Source organism: Uloborus diversus, chromosome 3 (assembly GCF_026930045.1).
Source record: "Uloborus diversus isolate 005 chromosome 3, Udiv.v.3.1, whole genome shotgun sequence".
NCBI classification, from domain to species: Eukaryota; Metazoa; Arthropoda; class Arachnida; order Araneae; family Uloboridae; genus Uloborus; species Uloborus diversus.
This window is the reverse complement of record NC_072733.1, coordinates 69,444,429-69,463,136: the sequence shown is the minus strand read 5'-3', so window position 1 is coordinate 69,463,136 and position 18,708 is coordinate 69,444,429. Positions and strand designations below refer to the sequence as shown.

The following is an 18,708-nucleotide window of genomic DNA, read 5'->3' as shown; positions in this document are numbered from 1 at the left end:
TGCCGATAGGCTGACCAAAAATCTCTCACACTCCCTTTTTCTTCCCTTAAAAAAAAAAAAAACAGCAAAATCTATTTTGAAAACCAAACCAAAGCATCTAAAAGCTGTGCGACAATTTTTGCCCTGGAACCATAATGCCTTAGGACTCAAATATGAAAACTTAAAGCTAATTTTAAAAAATAAAATTACAAATATTAATAAATTAGGAAAAGTAAACTTTAAAGTGGGATATTTTGCTGAAAAACAGGAGTCTCCCACAAAAAACTGGGAGGTTTGGAAACTCTGAAGAGATGAGCATGTGACAGCCTTGGACCCTGCCTAACATTGAAAGAGCTCCAGAATTTGCAATAGCTCTGTCCTTCTACTGGAAAAGATGGTGCAAAAAATACTGCAACTTGGGAAAGCAGTTTAACACAAAAATAAGCAATTGGAATAAAAATTAAGGGCTTTCTAATGACCTCTAAGGACTGAAAAAAGTTTGTATGAATTTAGAGACTTTAAACAGAGCAAAAGTTCAATTTCCTAGAGAGTAAGAGTAAGGGAAACTTAGTTCTGGAAATGCAATCTTCGCACAGTTGATCATGTGTAAATTTGAGCTTGTGATATTAAATAAATGTAATAATGCCATAAAAATATAGAAAACAATAACTCAGGGGAAAAAAAATCAACTCACAAAAATCTCAAGTATGAAAATGAATGTTAATAGAAACGGTATTCACAGAAATAAAACTTTCTCATACATGAGTAAGAAAAGTACTATTCTGATAATGTTCATTATTTCATGCTTTTCCAAATGTCAATTTCTGACAAAGCGCACCAAAAAAATAGCATCAATTTATGCACAAGTTTCTAATTTATTCTCTGATAGCATGTGTACGGGGAGGGGAGGGGGGCATTGATTTATACGCGAGTATATACAATACTGTAAATTAAGATCTAAAATGCTGGAATACAAAATTTCAATGATTTTTCAATAAGAGTATTCTAAATAACACATAAATGTTTTGTTGTTGTCATGTGCCAGCTAGACTGGCAATTTGGTTGGTGAGCTGCTTCACTTTTCCAACTGTACCGTAATTTGTTGTGAAGTCCGACTTCCACAGTACACACATAGGGTACATGAGGACTCGTTTATAGGGTACGGTAAAGGCAAAAAAAGTTGTTGAAGCACTTGTAGCTTACTCCAGTAGCTTTAAGTTGAGATTGATTCTTGGGATATTGCTCAAATGACTGAATTGTGCACCATGAGTGTAGTGACCGTGCTCAATTGTATACTATGAGTACAGTTTGAAATGACAGCAATTGAGCCAAAATTTAAGAATTTCTATTTCAAACTAAAAGGAAATTGTTATCAACCTCCCCCTTCGAAGGTTTTGCCACATTATCAGAAATAAACACTTGAAATTTCCCTTTTTTTTTTAATTGGAGGCATGAATCTTAATGCCAAGCAAAATAAAAATATAAATTTCAAAAGAAATTTTCTTACACTACAATTTCATGTAAAAGTTAAGGGTGTTAAGTCATAAACAACAAGTAGAGCAAGCATACTTTGACCAATTCCATGACAAGATAAAGATCATTTTCAAAATCAAACTCTTCAACCAACTGGACAATATTAACATGCTTCACACGTCTAAGTATAGCTACTTCACTTGCAATCATGTGTTCCTGAAAACAGAAAGAAGATATTTTAAAGTTTAAAAGGAGGGGAAAAAATGCAAGTAAATTTGTTCATCACTAAAAAATAAATAAAATCATACTTTTCCTTTGCATTTGTTTTTATCAATAACTTTTAAAGCATATTCTGTTCCTGAGAGTCTATAAGAAAAAAATTATTTTCTTTATCAGTAACTTGATATGTTTAAATCCATGATACTTTCAAATTTAAGCAAAAAAAGAGGAAAAAAAAATAAACATACTTATTTGTGCATTCATGAACAACAGCAAAATTTCCATCCCCAATTATTTTTCCAATATCATATTTCTTTGTTATCTCGGAAGGTATTTTTGACATATCACTATGGCCATTTTGAAACTGATGCCTTTTCTGGATCTAACAAGATACATTATCAAAAATGAAATTTCTACAAAATCAACCATACATAGAACATACCTTTCTTTTACAAATATCCAGTAGATAAAGTTTTTTTTGACATACAATTATTGTGGTTGCAAAAGGTCGCCATGCTCAGTCACCTAACTAACAATGAAGGTTATTTGATCAGTATGAGTAACGTCAGGACATTCCGAACTATTCGGGTCATTCCATACAGATTCAACGGATGAGTGCGCTCGACCATATTTAATTTTTTTGAAACTCCAATCTTCCTTTTTTGAAATATCCCAAAAAGATGCACATGAATGATGCTTAAAACCACTTTTATTATTTCTCTAACCTTAATCTTCGATTTTTTTAGAGGTCATCAAAAGTCATTTTCGTAGCCAAAAGTGGGACTTTTAGACCTTTGCATTTTGGCCCAAATCTAATTGAATAACAATCATGGCAGAACATTTTACATTTGGATGTTAAAGTACATAAGATAGTAGTCTCACACACTGAGTTATGTAGCTGTAACTTAATAATTAAAATAATGGCAGCAGGTCAATGTTCAAGGTCAAATGTAAAATTTTTACTCATTTCAAAGTGTCATAACTCGCTTAGGGGATAAAAACACAAAGTGAAATATGGCAAAAACTAATCAATGGAGTCACACCAATGAGAAAATATAGCTGTAATTGTGTGTTTGTTTACCCTTTACAAATTACAGCCTCTCAAAGATCAGAAAATTGAGAAAAAATAAATTTTTAGACCCCTGTGAACCAAAAGGGGATGAAATTAAAAATAAAAATTTTCAGACAATTGAATATTCCATTCTAGTACTATGCACATTATATGTATTGTTTTGTGTATTTGAATTGTAAAAAAGATACAGCTATTCAAAAATGGGTTATTTATCCAGTTAACTCATTTTGAAAGGGAGCACTAAATCATTGAATTAGTTATTCAAATCTTATAACTCAAACATAAACTGTGAGGTTGTCATTTAAAAAATATCCGGAATAACAAATTGGGAATGTCAGGAAGAATGAGAGAGCTGCATGAATACTGAAAAAAAAAGAAAAAATATTTGTCAAGTAAATGTAACAAGTCAGAATCAGGAAAGATCCTGAAACAGTTTCTTTCGGTGTGTATACAGCTGTCCCATTCCTCCCACCCTCCCGAACTCTCCTGCAATTGGTGCATAACTGGTTACAGTTGATAATAAGCAGTCACAAATATTCAGCACAATCTATAACAAAGTCTGTTCATTTTTCAACTTTGCAAACTCATGTGTGACTGAATGACATTTTTGATTAAAAACAAAAGTCTGAGGTATTATAGAGTACAATAATTTTCATTAAAACTGATATTTTTTCTTCTTCCATTTCCTTTTTCATAACTAAAATGCTAAAACAAAAACAGACAGGTATAGTACAGTGATCTCTCGCTTATACGCGTTTTTCACTTATGCGCGTTTTTCTCACAGACCCGGCCAGCCATATAGGAAAACAATGTTAACTCTTGTTCATTTATACGCGAAACCTAAAATGCACTTTTCACTTACACGCAATAAATTTTTTTCAATTTTAGTTATATCGCCTAATTCACGCTTTGCTTATCGGAGGATTTGTACCCTTCTTGCTCTTTCTCTTGAAATACATTCACACGCCGTTATTCCATTGTTCAGATTCTTCAAAGAAAGTTTTTTTTTTGCACAAGTGTGCAATAGGGGGTGGAATAAATCTTGTGATTGACTTCGAGAGGGGAGAACAGGTTACATACAAAAAGGTTGACGTCACTAAAAATCGTGCTCAAGCGGTACGCGTTGACATAGCCTATCAAAAATCTTTTGCATCCTCGTAGACTATAGCACTGATCACGCGACATTTTTTTAGGTTTTGGGGAATTCGCTTACGTACTGTACAGTGCATAAAAAATGACAAAACGTACAACTTCAAATTTGGCTTTTTTATTAAATCACAATGTATAAATAGAAGTTATGTGCGAATTTATTCATTAGTATTAGTAGTATACTATTAGTATTACTATAACTCAGGTTAACTCATTGCATTTAAGCTAATTTTTGGGTTTTTCACTTATACGCGAATTTCACTTATGCGCGAAAATTTCGTTGTCCCGTTTGGTCGCGTATAAGTGAGAGATCACTGTATTTTTATAGCTTTCATTTTTCAATTTTTACGCTATTGTTTGTTCGTGAGTGGAGTGATATTTTTATCAACAAAGATTTCGAACTTCTTAGCACAAAACGAAATTTATTTGAATTCTCAATTCTGTATAAATGAATTCTTTAAGTGATGAGTACTTTTAAAATACCGAAGTAACAATAAGAAACTGTTAATCTGAATAATAATTCATGCATTGGATTAAAATAGTTGAGGTTTAGGTGCTGTGACGACATGACAAGAATGTTTAAATTCCATTAATAACGATAAAAGTGACAATATTTTAAATAAAACTATATATTGCACTTGGCTCATATAAATTTAGTGAATAAGTATAATGGGAAACAATTTGTAAAATCATATCAATAAAATCAGTTTTAAAACAAAATAGTTTAAGTTATAATTTTCATGGAATTTCCCCAAGATATTTAATGAAAAATAGTTCTTGCACAGATTTCTTTGTAATTGTCACCCAGCGAAGTATTTTAGCTTCGAACGGAGAATAATTTGTTTTTGTTAAAAAGGAATTCATCTTTTAGTGATAAATAGAAGATAAAAAAAAGACACTTTCGTTCGAAAATCAGCCTAACAACGTGCTTCAAAATCAAAAAGGCCGCGCCGCCGCCAACCAACCGTCGGCTTTGCCTCTCCTGTAAAAACCATCACATGACCAAAACCCACCAATGAGAGCGGCTTTTATATCTAGGGAGAAAAAAATCAGCGGTATGGGTGACTCGCTGTGGGATAATAACACTGCGAGTAATCTCGTGGTTTGAGTTAGCCCTGGGTTCACCTACTCTGCAGTTACTCTTCCTCAACTCGCATTGGTTGATACAAGCGTGAATTGTTTGTACTATCTTCTAGTGCTCTTTGGGGCAGGAAGCTCAATACCAGGGTATTCTCGACGAAAATCATGCTGAACACTTGTTATGGACTCTCACTTTGTGAAAAGTAGAACACAATACGATTTTTGTCATGCAGTCGCCATTTTCACAAACACTAAAATGGTGGGCAAAGAAAGAGATTTAGTGGTACCTATCAGCAACTCTGTGAAATTCGAGATCTTCCCCATTCTAACGATACGTTTATTTAATGAAACATATTAAAATCTGAATAGTTATGATTTTTTAAAATCAGGTCATTCTTTTTGAAACATCCTGTATAATAATTAACAGTTGTAATGCAGGTAGGAAACATGTCAGTTTCAGCGGCAAGTCCTCTTCTCATAACTTTACCCTCTGGAATGTACACTGTTCCCATCTTGAGCCGAATCTCATCCACATAAGAAATGACATACCATGTTAGAAATGAACATGAAATACCAGTATTACAAGCAGTAGCGCAACTATGGGGTTTGGCCCCCATGGGGAACTTAAGTAATTGTGCCTCTCCCTCCGCAGGGTAACGTCGATGGGTGACCCGGGGGGGGGGGGCCTCAGAGTCACCCGGAGGGCACAGTGACCTTTTTTTTCTAGGGGGGGGGGGACATTGACTAATTGATTCGACAAATTTGGAGACAGTATTGCAACTTAAATATTCTAATTTTCTTTTTTTTTGAATATTTTTCAATGACGCCCAATGTTCCTTCGCAGAAGATATAATGTATGTAAATGTGTGCATGTTCGAATTTTATCATTCGGTAAAGTTGGGATTTCATTTGGCGAATTGAGAATTTTCCCCTTCCCAAAAGTTTTAGTTCTCCCCCCCCCCATTTGACATAAATTTAAGAAAACCAATAGCATTTGCAGTTTGTTAATAGATATAAATGTACGCTCTTGAACTAAGTGAGAATAAATATTTTTCGGTTCAGTTTATAGCAATGTATTTATTTTTTTCAAAACAGCTTTAACTTTAAATAGAACTTCTTTCAAACCAATAGGAGAATGTATAAACAAAATTTAGATATTTATTAAAAGATTTTTTTTTAAAATAAAAATCAAAGCATTTAAAAAATTCTATTATAAGTAGGAAAGCAAAGCAAATACAAAAAACATTGCTAATCTGAAATTGACTAAAAAGCACGGCCATTTACATACAGGCAAAATAAAAATACCATATATTTGCTAATTAAGGCCTCCCAATATTTTGTTCAAATAAGGTTTTTTATGCTTAGATTATTTATTATAATGAGAGTAAATACTTTGCCTAAGAAAAACTATGCACTTCAAGCTATACATGAGAAAATGTCGACCCCTCTCTCCAAAAAATGGAATCATCTAGCATAGAACACCCTCCACTACAGCTCCCTGGTATACAAATTGTGCTTTTAAAACAAATTGTACGCTTAGCTAAAAACTTTAGCTAACTCAATGAATTGGAATAGAATTTCACGCCACGGGTAAAATCCTCTCCCCCCCCCCCCCTTTTTTGCAAATTAAGGATTTTTGAATTTTTTCCTCTAGCTTTTTTTTCTTGCAAATTTTATTTTTAATTTTATTTATAAAAGCATTTTTCTACTTATATAATAAAAAAAAATAAAAAAATTTTCTTTTATTGGTCGAAATACCGCTCCCTGGCTGTTGTGCCCTGGCGAGAGCCAATTTTACCAACCCCTTGGTACGCTGCTAGGTGTAGGGTGGAGCGCTGTTTGTGCTGTCCGGGGAAGTCTTATCAATTTTTCATTGTTTTGCTTGTTATTTTAGAGAAAAAAAAAACCTTTAAGTGCAAAAGAAAAAACTTTGTATAAGATTATAGCAGTGTTCAAAAACCAATGCCTTATACATTGACTACAGGCTTTGTTGCAGTGCAATCGGCACCATTCTGAAGTAAGTGGTTCTCGTGGAAAGGCACATTAAAACGTAGCTTCTTCAATATTCCTGTTGTCACCAACTTTTTCAATTGCTTCCTGCATGTGTACAGACTGCGGCAGACCTGTGTGTAGATTATCGATGCTTTTGTACGCGTCCCGAAAGTGTTTAAATCATTCAAAAGTTCAAGTGAATTTGTTTCAACATTTCGTATGTTTCAGCAGCTGTCTTGCCAAATTTGAAGCAAACTTCATTGTTAATTCTCTGCTACATTTTCACTTCCACGACAGGAATTTGAGAGTTACGTTTAAATGCGCTTTTCATGAGAACCACTTACTTTAGAATGACCCCGATTGCACTGCACAAGAAAACATTGTATGATTTAAAAAAAAAAACTTTTTTTTTTAATTTAAATCAGTCGAAATGCCGCCCCCCTGGAAAGAGCCACTCCTGCCAAACCCTAGTTACGCTACTGACTACAAGCACTATTTTTATTCTAGCAGCCATGCTATAATTAACTACTGGTGAAAAATAAATTGTCTCAATATGAATTTTAAAAGCAAAGGTATACTAACCGGAGTACTACTCACACAATGCGGGAATAACGGCGACGATGAAAATGAACTTCGACTACTGTTGGAAAGAGACTCTGGAAATTTAATTTTAGGAATCAATGAATAAAAAACATAAGAATTATTTTCAAAAAAAGGAAAAAAGTTTTAATCAAATCTTAAAATGTTTTCTTCCCCATACCTATATCATACACATTCATTATATACTTACATACACTGCTTAAATGATCCCCAATATTATATCACTCAAACCTGGTTTTTAGGCAGAGTCACAATAATAGTGCTCCAGATAAGGGAAATGTTTTCTTCACTTTTTGGTGCTACAGTAAAATATCATTTTCGACTTCTCTCAGCAACCTTGCAATTAGACGCATTTCAGCCAATGAAATGACTCATCCGGGAAGATGAAGTCTTCTCATCATTCAGTGATTTCATCTTCATGCTCTGTAACAGTCTGGATGCCTTCCAGAGTTGAGTTGTTGTATACAGGACACATCATTAAGAACAATAAATTGGACCATCTTCGTGCAGTGCGAGAAGAAACACAAAACATCTTGTAGTAACATAACTAATGAGAAATATTGTCTGTTAACTGATTTTGATCCATTACAACCTATAGAACTATGCATTGGTCATCCCAAGGCATTTCTTTTCATAATTGACCACTACCATGCTTTTTAACCATAAGGATGTGTTTTGGAAGGCTACTAAATAAAGAGAAACTATATTGTCATCAACACTAAGCTCTCCGATAACCTATTATAAATGTTATGTCTGAGGAAACCAACCAATTTTTAACCCTTTGGGTTTGATTGGTGAAGCAGCCCATTCAATGAAAAGATGAAAACAAACTTGCAGGTCAAGTGCCAGGCCAGTATATATAAAATCTTTTAATATTTTTAACTAAACAGTTTTTAAGGTCTAGAAAATGTTCATTTTATTTTCTTTAACTTGCATTTAAGTAACAATGACTTTAAAATGAATAATAAGGGGTTATGGGGGGGAAGCAGAATATATTTGTAATTACTTTTATCTTATGTCCATCCTTGTGGGATTTATTATGAGATCATCAAAATCAGCGGTGCCCAACCTATGCTCGGACCACATGTGGTCTGTGAAGCTAGCCTGTATGGCCCGTTGTTTTTCTCAATATTACAAATCGAAAACCCAGATTATTCACGATATCACAATTTTAGAGCCAAACAACTCTTGGTTTTGTCATTCTTTTTCTTTTTCTATGTTTTCGAGTTATTTAGAAAAAATTTGAACATTTTGAAATTTTTTACCTGTCCTCACCCGGGAGAATCCTTTTAATATGCAGTGCCGCCCTTGGACGCAAAAAAAAAAAGGCCACCACTGATCTACAGGCATTGAACATCCTAACATTGAAGTGCATTGAACACCCTATTGAGATACATCAATGTCTTAATCAATGTACATAAAAAAAAGCTAGGCCATTTAATCTTTTTTCTGAAATCAAATCTTGCAAATATTATTTCAAAATTCTTTAATGTTGCAAACGAACATTCATTACTGCATGTCGTAACTATATGTTTCCATTATAATAAAAAGGATATGTAAATGAAAAAAAAAAAAATACCTGGCATCAAATGAAGTGAAACCGAAGATACAATCCAATTTGTTCTTTAATAAGACGTTCATAAAAAGTAATTAAGAAAAGAAATATCAGTTAAATACTTCCTAGAAACAATATGTAATCCAAAATAGTGCCTTCAATAATTAATAACTGATCCTAAATTATCAGGGGCTTAGTCGTAAATTTAGTTTTTTCCTACTGCAATCAGTAGTTTCCAAACCTTGATTTGAAAAACTATTGTACAGTTGAAAATAGAGATTGGATGAAAAGGTTTTGCTGGAATTCTGATACTTTTCAGACTACGAACATGGAGGGAGAACCAGGTTCTGATTACTGAATAGGCCAAGCAGGCTGTGGACTAGGGCTCCCAAATTGCTAAAATTGCTTCAGCCAATAATCTAATAAGGCTACAGGGGGGCCACGAAAAAATGTTTGGTCTTGGGTTTCACAATATCTTAATCGGGCTCTAGGGAGAACCATCTATACTGGTTTTTTCTTTCTCTTCTTATATATACACAGTCAGCTCGCACTTCAATATGATTCGACTTGCGTGAAATGGCTATAGCGCAAGTAATTCACCGGGAACAATTTTTAGAACTGACGCGAATTCCTTGCCTGAAAAGCGAAACTTTTCGGAAAGGAATCTCAGTTCATAAAAATCAAGAAAAGGGAAATCCACAGAAGTCTGCAGAGTAGTGGTGAAGCAAAATGCAAAGATTATGAAAATGGAAGCTGAAAAAGAGTCTTACTATACATGGAGAAGTTATACAGTGAAACTTCTATGAATGATCATCCCTATATAGCGACCACCTCCATTAACTATCATTTTTTCTGTGGCACTGATTTTTCATCATATATACCTAAGTTAAAATACCTCTGAGAAAGACCATTGAAACCTCTCACAACGACCGGCCAATTGTAAACCTCAGCATTAACAAATATAGGAGTTTTTGTTAGAAAAACCCCAAAAACCCGAGAAATAACAAAAGAAAAGCAAGCTTTTTTTTTTTTGCTTTTCAGGCACTCAATTAGATTCCGATGAAGAAGATGAAGGTGGTGAAAATGCCGAGTTGAGGGATACTGTGCGACAAAGCTGTCAGAACAACAAACTCTGACAGAATTAGATACCGGGTGGCTCAGCGGGTAATGTTTGAAACAAATGAAAAAATAAAAACAAACAAGAGACAAGAGAAGAATTTAATGACGTATATTGAAAGGACATATTGGGCTATTAATGATATAGAGGTTCGAAGAGACAGCCATCGTTAACAAGGACAGCAGTTAAGCGGTTCTGGAATCCAACCATTACTCGCGAGTAGGCCTCACTCAATTGTCTCGACAGCAGTTGTAATGACGGTTTTCAGTTCTGGAAGGTTCGTAGGACTTGTCTGCCATATTTTGCTCTTCAAATAACCCCACAGGTAGTAATTGCAGGGGCGCAGATCTGGTGAATATGGGGGCCATTCGATATCACCTTGGAAGTGCGATGGGTAATCTAACCCAATGATTGGATCGCTAAAATGCTCATTGAGCATCTCAAAAACATCCGCGGTACGATGTGGTCTTGCTCCATCCTGTATAAACCAATGACCTTGGACCAAGTCATTACCATGAAAAAACTAATAAAATAATGCGTATTAAAAAATAATTATAGAATATCAATATGCATACATAAAGCATTAATATATCAGAAATTCTGAAAGCTGGATCATACTCTTTTTTGTTGACTTGTAATTGTTCTATTGAATCGTTCTCTTCCGAGTATTTTGTAGTTTATGGGTTTTTGCTTTAGCCTTAAAAGCACAGTATTTACAGCAAGATGAATTATTAATAAAACATTTACAAGATTATTTACAGTTCTTGCCTACGCAGGGTGGAATTAAACTCTCTGGTAACACTGGCTGCATCATTAGGTGTGGCTTTATTGTTTTATTTTCATCCAAGTGAAAACCAAACTTGGTTACATCTAATAATGGCACTACTAACCCACACAGCACACTCGTCTATAAAACTACTATTTCTCGTCAAAACTCATCTAAAACTCATCTATACTCATCTACATCTAAAGGTGATATCTATTCTACGACTAATAAACGTTATTTCTAGATGTTCTATTGAACGACTATAATCGGACATCTATTAGTTATCCTTTACAGACGTAAACTAGATCATCCACAAGGGTCGTCTACTAAACGCCAAATAGAAGTGTCCAGTAGAATCAATACAAACAGTGATGGGTGAGAGCGGATAGCGGTGGTGCTAATTGCCGCGAAAAGTGAATTAAAAATAGTTCATTAGTTCATAGACAACGGTTAAAGGGCTAGAACTTTATTTTAAAAAAAATTAATGACAATGATGATATTTATAATTTATTGACATGTTTGGCAACACTTGTTGCTTGTTATTAGTGTTAAAGCACGTGCTTCAACGTCAACGTACGTTGAGCTTGAGCAGCACGCTTTTTACATCTGATATTTTAGCGTCTGTTTTATTTTATAGCGCCTTTATTTCGGTAAGCTTATTCATCTTGTTGACGATTTCTGTTTCAAAATGATGTTTGGAAATAAGACTGCTGAATAAAAAGATAAGATTGCACACATGAAAAATTGAAAATAAGGTTTTTAAGTTTAATAGTGTAATTGCAATAAGTACTAAAAATTTGAACTGGCAGGTAAAACAAAAATGTATGAAGGTTAAAAGGTTTAGGAAAATGTAATGTGTCGTATAAACATCACAATTAAGAGTCCAGAATTTAAAAAAGGTGTGCTGCATTAATAAGCGCACCTAGAAGACGTTTTTTAGATTATCTATAACTGTTCTTGGTAACGTTACCTAGCGCTGTGGATATCGTCTGTTATTGATCTAATTCTACCATTTTTCATCCATTGTAGTAGTCTTTTCGACGTGTACAAAACGACTTCGACTGTTCTGAGGGGACATTTCGACGAGTTAGGGACGGTTTTTAAATCAGTTATAGACAAGTGTTTGGACCAGATTCGACGACTTTTCAACGTCTATTCCACCAGTTTGTGTTGTGTGGGAAGGTACAGGGGAATTGATTCAATAGTACAGTTGAGCAATACTTCTTAGCACGTGTTGGAAAGAATTGCAGGAGCATGGTAGAAAGCTGATATTATATTTATTTCTGATGGAAATGACAAGAAATTAACTTTATGGTTGCATTCGCAAGAAATACAGTAAAACCTGTAAAGTTGACCACCTGTCTATGTTGACCGCTTTTGTCAGGAACGGAATTAGTCCTATCTTATACAATGAAAGAAAACCTCTGTAACTTGACCACCTCTCTATCTTGACCACCTGTCTATCTTGACCACTAATGTACACCAAATTTGGTTTGGAGTATTGTAAAAAACCCTTTGTTAGTTGACCACTTGGTTTATTTTTTAAATTTTTCTTCAGTAATTCGTTTATATTTTATTATTAATTTGTTTATCTTTTTTTAATAGCTTTCCAAGAAAAATTTTTAATGCTTTTACTAACAAACTAGCATTTTACTAACTAAATAAAACTACTCTTTATTCTCTAAACTTGTTTTTTATTTGCTGTTCTATTTAGGATAGCCTACTCTCTGTTCAAAGAAAATACTAGGTGTCAGTACAAAAGTACAAAGTCTTTTCTTTCAGTTGCAATATGGCAACACTGGAATTGTGCTAAAGAGCAAGGCCGGATCTATAAATTTTGGGCCCCCTGCAACAAAACATGTCGGGCCTCTCCCTAGTAGCTAGCAGTGTTTATTTGTAAAGTTAACAAGTCTTAGTGCTAGTTTTTTTTTTCAATTTCTAGGGCCGTTAGCCCCCCCTTAAGGAAGTGGACCCCCACACAGATCTGGGTCTGCTAAAGAGTAAAGTTACATATTTCTGGTGCAAGGGATTAAGAGAAGGACACTTTAATTTTGCCTTTATTAACTGGGGGAGTCGACCTTGCTGCACTTTTTAATATAAGTTTCATATAAAAGGCTTCAAAAAGAAAGTTAATTGAACTTGAGATTAATAAAAAGTATGAAATATGAAGCCAAAAGAAAATTAATTGAGAAGGGAGAAAGCCAGAAAAAATTTATCTGGGCACATATGGAATTTCTAGAATTAGTGTCTAATATGGTTGTAAACAAGGAAAAAATGACAAACATATTTGAATAGTATTTTTAATTAGTGTTTCATAATGTTAAACAATCAAAGTGAGTCGTCAGAAAATGAATACATGGTGCAAGAAATGACAAAAAAAAAAAAAAAAAAAAAATTAATTTGAATTTGACATCTTGAATTCAAATCATGTTTTTCGCCATCACGAGTGTGTGTATGTAGGCGTGTGTGTTTGTGTGTGGGGGGTATGTGTGTTTGTGTGTAGGGGGTATGTGTGTTTGTGTGTAGGGGGTATGTGTGTTTGTGTCTGTGTGCAGGCATGAGTGTGTGGGTAGTTGTGTGTATGTGTAGGTGTCTGTATGTATGCGCGTGTATGTGTTTGTGTGTATGTGTGTGTGTCGCTGTGTATGTATGCGCATGTGTGTAGGACATGGATGCAACCTGGAGACGGCTTTCGCTATACTGCCGTGCTAAGCACAAAAGTGGTATCTACACTTTTTGTCAAAATTGAGTTATTGTCACGAGGTGGTTCTTTATAACATGTTTTACCTATATGCAATGTTTTATTGTCATTTGTGAATGGGAATTATTTTTTAAAAAATTCTAAAAAAGTGGAATCTGAATCAAATACATGGAGGCGTAAAACTTTAAATAGCAGTTTCTCGGTTTGAGCTCAGTTGCAGATACGACTTTTGCGCTTAGCACGGCAGTATAGGAGCAGCATTTTGAGGACCCGGTCGACGGTGATGTTGGGAGAGTGGCGGTGGGAAAATAAAATGATAGGAGATCAAAACAGTCAAGTGAGAACAATACTGAGAACAAAAAGAAAAAAAATTAATTTGAATTTTGACATTTTGAATTCAAATTATGTTTTTCGCAATCACAAGTGTGTGTATGTAGGCGTGTGTGTTTGTGTGTGGGGGTATGTGTGTTTGTGTGTAGGGGTATGTGTGTGTAGGCATGTGTGTTTGTCTGTGTGCTGGCATAAGTGTGTGGGTAGTTGTGTATATGAATGTGTGTATGTGTGTGTGGGGGGGGGGTATGTGTGTGTGTGTGTGCGTAGCTGCGTATGTATGCGTTGTGTGTAGGACATGGATGCAACCTGGAGATGGCTTTCGCTATAGGAGCAGCATCGTGAGGAGCCGGTCGACGGTGACAGGGTGCGGAGGGTGGCGGTGGGAAAATAAAAAGAAAGGACATCAAAACAGTCAAATGAGGACAATAAGCAATCGTGATTGCTCAAAAAAAAAAAACATTACCGCCCTTTATAAGTTGACCACCTGTCTAAGTTGACCATCAAAGTACTGCACCGCGAGTGGTCAACTTACACAGGTTTCACTGTATCTATTTTCTTGACAATTTTTTCTAAACAGCTTCTAATAGTTGAAATTCGGAAGTACTCAGATATTGTTTTAATGATAACTCTAGTGTACAAAAAACAGTTTCCGACTTTTTTGGTAAAGTAAAAGCATACTTTTTTGTTCCTATTTTACTTGTTGAATCACAGGGGGAAAATGCATCGAAAGCCTGTAAAATTTTAGATATTTTTTCCGTAAGTGTTTCTGAAGATAGATGCCTAAAGCTCTTTTCCTTTTCACAACACCAGCACACGAAATGGCAACCTCTGTCCTTTAACAAAGATTGCCAATAAAAATTCATTAGTTTCTGTTCTATAAACTATTAGTTACTTTTTTCCCCTATTTTGCACTAAATCATATGCAGGAAGAAAAATTCTGTTGCGTGCTTTGTCCTGGTTGGACTCGGGCATTTCAGAGAAATTTATTACTTAACTCTCAGATTTTAAATAATATTAATTTTCCTTTTCAGAGTTACCAGACACCAGAAACTGTTTGGATGCAGGAATGGATATGACACAAAACCTACCTTTGGTTTGGTACCTTGTGAATTTTTATAAGGCAAAGGAGACTTTCCTAAACTTCTAGTTTTCAAGTTATGAAAACGACAGTGAGATGTACCGATCGTGTATAACAGGGCTGTCCAACTTCTTGTTCAGCATATTTGCCCTAGTAACGAAGGCCGATTGGCTTAAGTTTTCCGATTAAAATGTAAGCAAATTGTTTTATAATCCTTCTATTTTATTGTTTTCTAATTAATAATTCAACTATAATTTGTTATGATATAAGAGGCAAGAGGTTATTATTCAACTTTTCAAACTGTGGCCCGCCAGGTGATCAGTAACCGAAATTTTTGGCCTGTGGGCTCTTTTCAGTTGGACAGCCCTGGTGTATAAGGTCCACTCGTGTAGTTCGACTATTGAAGAGAAAATATTAATCTTTATTTGGAGAGCTGCAAAATCTTTTCTACATTTGAAACTACTGTTTCGGACATTATGGACCAGAATCATTCCATTGAAAACTTGAACTTTGTTTTTCAAATAGGGTGCTTCTTCCAGAATTTTGCTGCAAGAAGTATCATTTTCAATTACGTTCACAAAATCGGACCTTGCGCTTTGCTTCAGTGAACCTTTCTGATGAACCTAACCTAGCATTTGGCTCATTGTATGGGAATGATTTTCAGATTTACTAACATCACTTTTGAGTTAACGTTTCCCAGGGTAAATGTTTTTTTGGTTTGCTTTTGCTGTTTTGCAGTCGCTATTGAAGACATTGCCATTGCAGGACTTCTCTAGATAAGAGGCTATTCACATTTTTTTAACGTTCCACTGAAATTTTGATGCTGCTTATGTGGCAATAGCCTGTCTCGCAATGTTTCATAACTTAGGTGCAAAATCTGCAAAAGGGTTATCCTGATCATTTATCCTTTCCGTAATTACTCCGTACTTGCAATCTTGTATGATTTAATTTTTAAAAAAGTGTCATTGTGACCCATATACTAAGCAGTTATAATGCGTTAAAGGTTAAATAATTAAGTAATTACTTAACTGAGAAATTGTTTTGATATTATTATGAAATAAAACTGCCAAAACAAGAGAGCCACAAAATTTGCTTTGGTTTATGTCGAGTCTTCAAGGTACATTCCGCAAGCTTTTTTTTTTTGTGTGTGTGTGTGTGAACTACCGCAAACGCTTTTTGAGCTTGCTTTTATTTCACTTTTCAACGCTTTGATAATAATCAAGTAATTTTAAACAAACTGGATAATGATATTTCAGATTTTATTGGTTCTCTAAACAGTTAAATAATTTTGATAATTTGGAAAAAATGCGTATTTTATTCAAAATTTTTGCTAGTTTGCGAAAAATGGAATTTTACTCACTAACAAAGATATGACCATAATCATATTTAGCTTTTATAAAGTCGTAGTTTTGTTGCGTCGATTGCCACTTTTTTTCAGCGTTTTATCTCAAATAGTTCGCGAGTAATAAGTGTTTTATCAACCAGCTCCCCCACTGCTTTGCCTCCTATCCTGGGGATGTCGACCACCGAGGGGGGACGACGACATGTGTTTTCATAATCACTATAGTGCCTGTGACAATAATCAGAATTAATTTTGCGTGAGGTCTTTCATGCATGCTCAAAACCCCTCTTCAGATCCTGAACTATACTGCGAATCGTGTTCGAGCTTGCTACTGTCATTTTGTTTTTCAATGCGTTAACAGTACTTAAATAGTTTTAACAGACTGAATAATGATGTTTAAGACTTTATTTATTTGAAAAAAAATTTAATTTTGATTTGGAATTTATCTTTGTCAAAAAAAGTTTGTTTTGCGTATTTTGTTCAAAATTTTTGTTTGTTTGCGAAAAATGGAATTTTACTCAGAAACCAACAAAGATAGGTCTATATTCATATTTAGCTTTTATAAAGCCCTTGTTACGTCTCCCCCCACTGCTTTCCCTCCTCCCCCGAGGTTGTCGACCATTCAGGGGGGCGACGACATTTGGTTTCATAATCACTATAGTGCCTGTAACAATAATCAGAAATAATATTGTGCCAGCCTTTTCATGCATGCTCAACCCCCTTCAGATCCCGGTCTATAATTTGATTTTACTTTTTCAGAAAACATTTAAGAGTTGAAGTTCACAGAATAAACAGAAATCACATTTTCAATACTTCCTTTGTTATATTTTTTCAGTCTTCTTACCTTCATTAAGGGCAAAAGGAGAAGAAACACGCCTTCTTGATATAGGCGACTGCATGCTCAGCATACCTGAACTTCGCTTATAACTCTGAAAGCGGGCATATTTCATGCCATGATTCAGATATTTTGATTCTGAAAATATACACAACATTCTCAGTCTAAACTAAAAAATAAAAGTACTTAAATAAATTTTCAAAATATAATTAAAGTTACCAGTATACTGATAAAGTCTTAGGTTAACTACATTAAAAGAAACAAAATAGGTAGCAAGAAGTAAAGGGATGTAAGTGGACTTTTAAAAGCTTTCAGTAAAACATGTGCAAAGTACAAACCCTAGATAGCTTTTTTTTTGCAGAAGTTTTACTAAATCATGCAGTGTAGCAGCACCAGGGTTACAGTACCATACTTTGCCCTAAAACAGCTGATAATTTTTTCTACCATTTATACTAGTCATCTCCAAATTTTTAGTTTTAGCCACTTCACCTCTTTGCTTTTAGACCAATTTTTTCACCACTCAATTGTTTTTTTCAAAAATATGCAACAGCTCTTTTTTTTTACAATTCTTGAAATTCAGTTCAACATATCATTATCTTCTAGCAGTGTTGGGCATTAATCAACTAAATCCTCTATCGACTAAAGTAATCTGTCTCCCATTTAGTTCAGACTAATATTTTAAAAATTTAATTCAATTGCAGACGAAGATTAACGTTAGTTTAAACTAACTCGTTAGTTGACTAAAAAAACTAATTTAGTTCAGATTGATTTAGTTCAGATTAAATTAATCAGATTGAATTTAGTCAAACTAATTTAATCAGATTGATTTAGTCAACTAAAGTAATCAGATTAAATTTCGTCAGATTAAAATTTATACTAAATCTAATCAGATTGAAAAATATCTACACTGTTAAAACTACAGATTGCGTTTGGATTCTTTAAGGGGTTCCTTTCTCTTCTCCCCCCCCAATGAATATTAAGTAGCTCCTAATGTGTTATGGGGGGACATTGGGGGTTGGGGGGCTGCCCCCCTTACCGATTTAAGACCTTAAAAAATCAATAATATTTAAAAACACCCCCTTTGGAGTGACGCAGTTTGCGACATGACCCACACTACCCCCCCCCCCCATTTGGTACACATAACGACTTTTGGTCTTCCTTATCTTCTTTATCTTTACTAATAATAAAGCTGAAATTCTCTCTGTCGGGAGGATGTCTGTAGGATGTCTGGATCTCTGTGACGCGCATAGCGCCTAGACCGTTTGGCCGATTTTCATGAAATTTGGCACAAAGTTAGTTTGTTGCATAGTGGTGTGCACCTCGAAGCGATTTTTCGAAAATTCGATTTTGTTCTTTTTCTATTCCAATTTTAAGCCCATTTTTCACAGAAATTTAATAAAATGGGAAAGAATTTGTT

At 34.6% G+C, this 18,708-nt stretch overlaps 1 protein-coding gene across 1 annotated transcript in view; it reads right to left on the bottom strand.

Moving 5' to 3' along the window:
• The window catches only part of LOC129219408 (serine/threonine-protein kinase DCLK1-like), a 261,608-nt gene that overhangs the window by 65,076 nt on the left and 177,824 nt on the right, over window positions 1–18,708 (bottom strand). Inside the window, 5 exon segments of the mRNA XM_054853797.1 lie at window positions 1,549–1,668; window positions 1,761–1,818; window positions 1,920–2,053; window positions 7,547–7,620; window positions 17,301–17,429. Of these exon segments, the coding sequence (XP_054709772.1) occupies window positions 1,549–1,668; window positions 1,761–1,818; window positions 1,920–2,053; window positions 7,547–7,620; window positions 17,301–17,429 (515 nt within the window).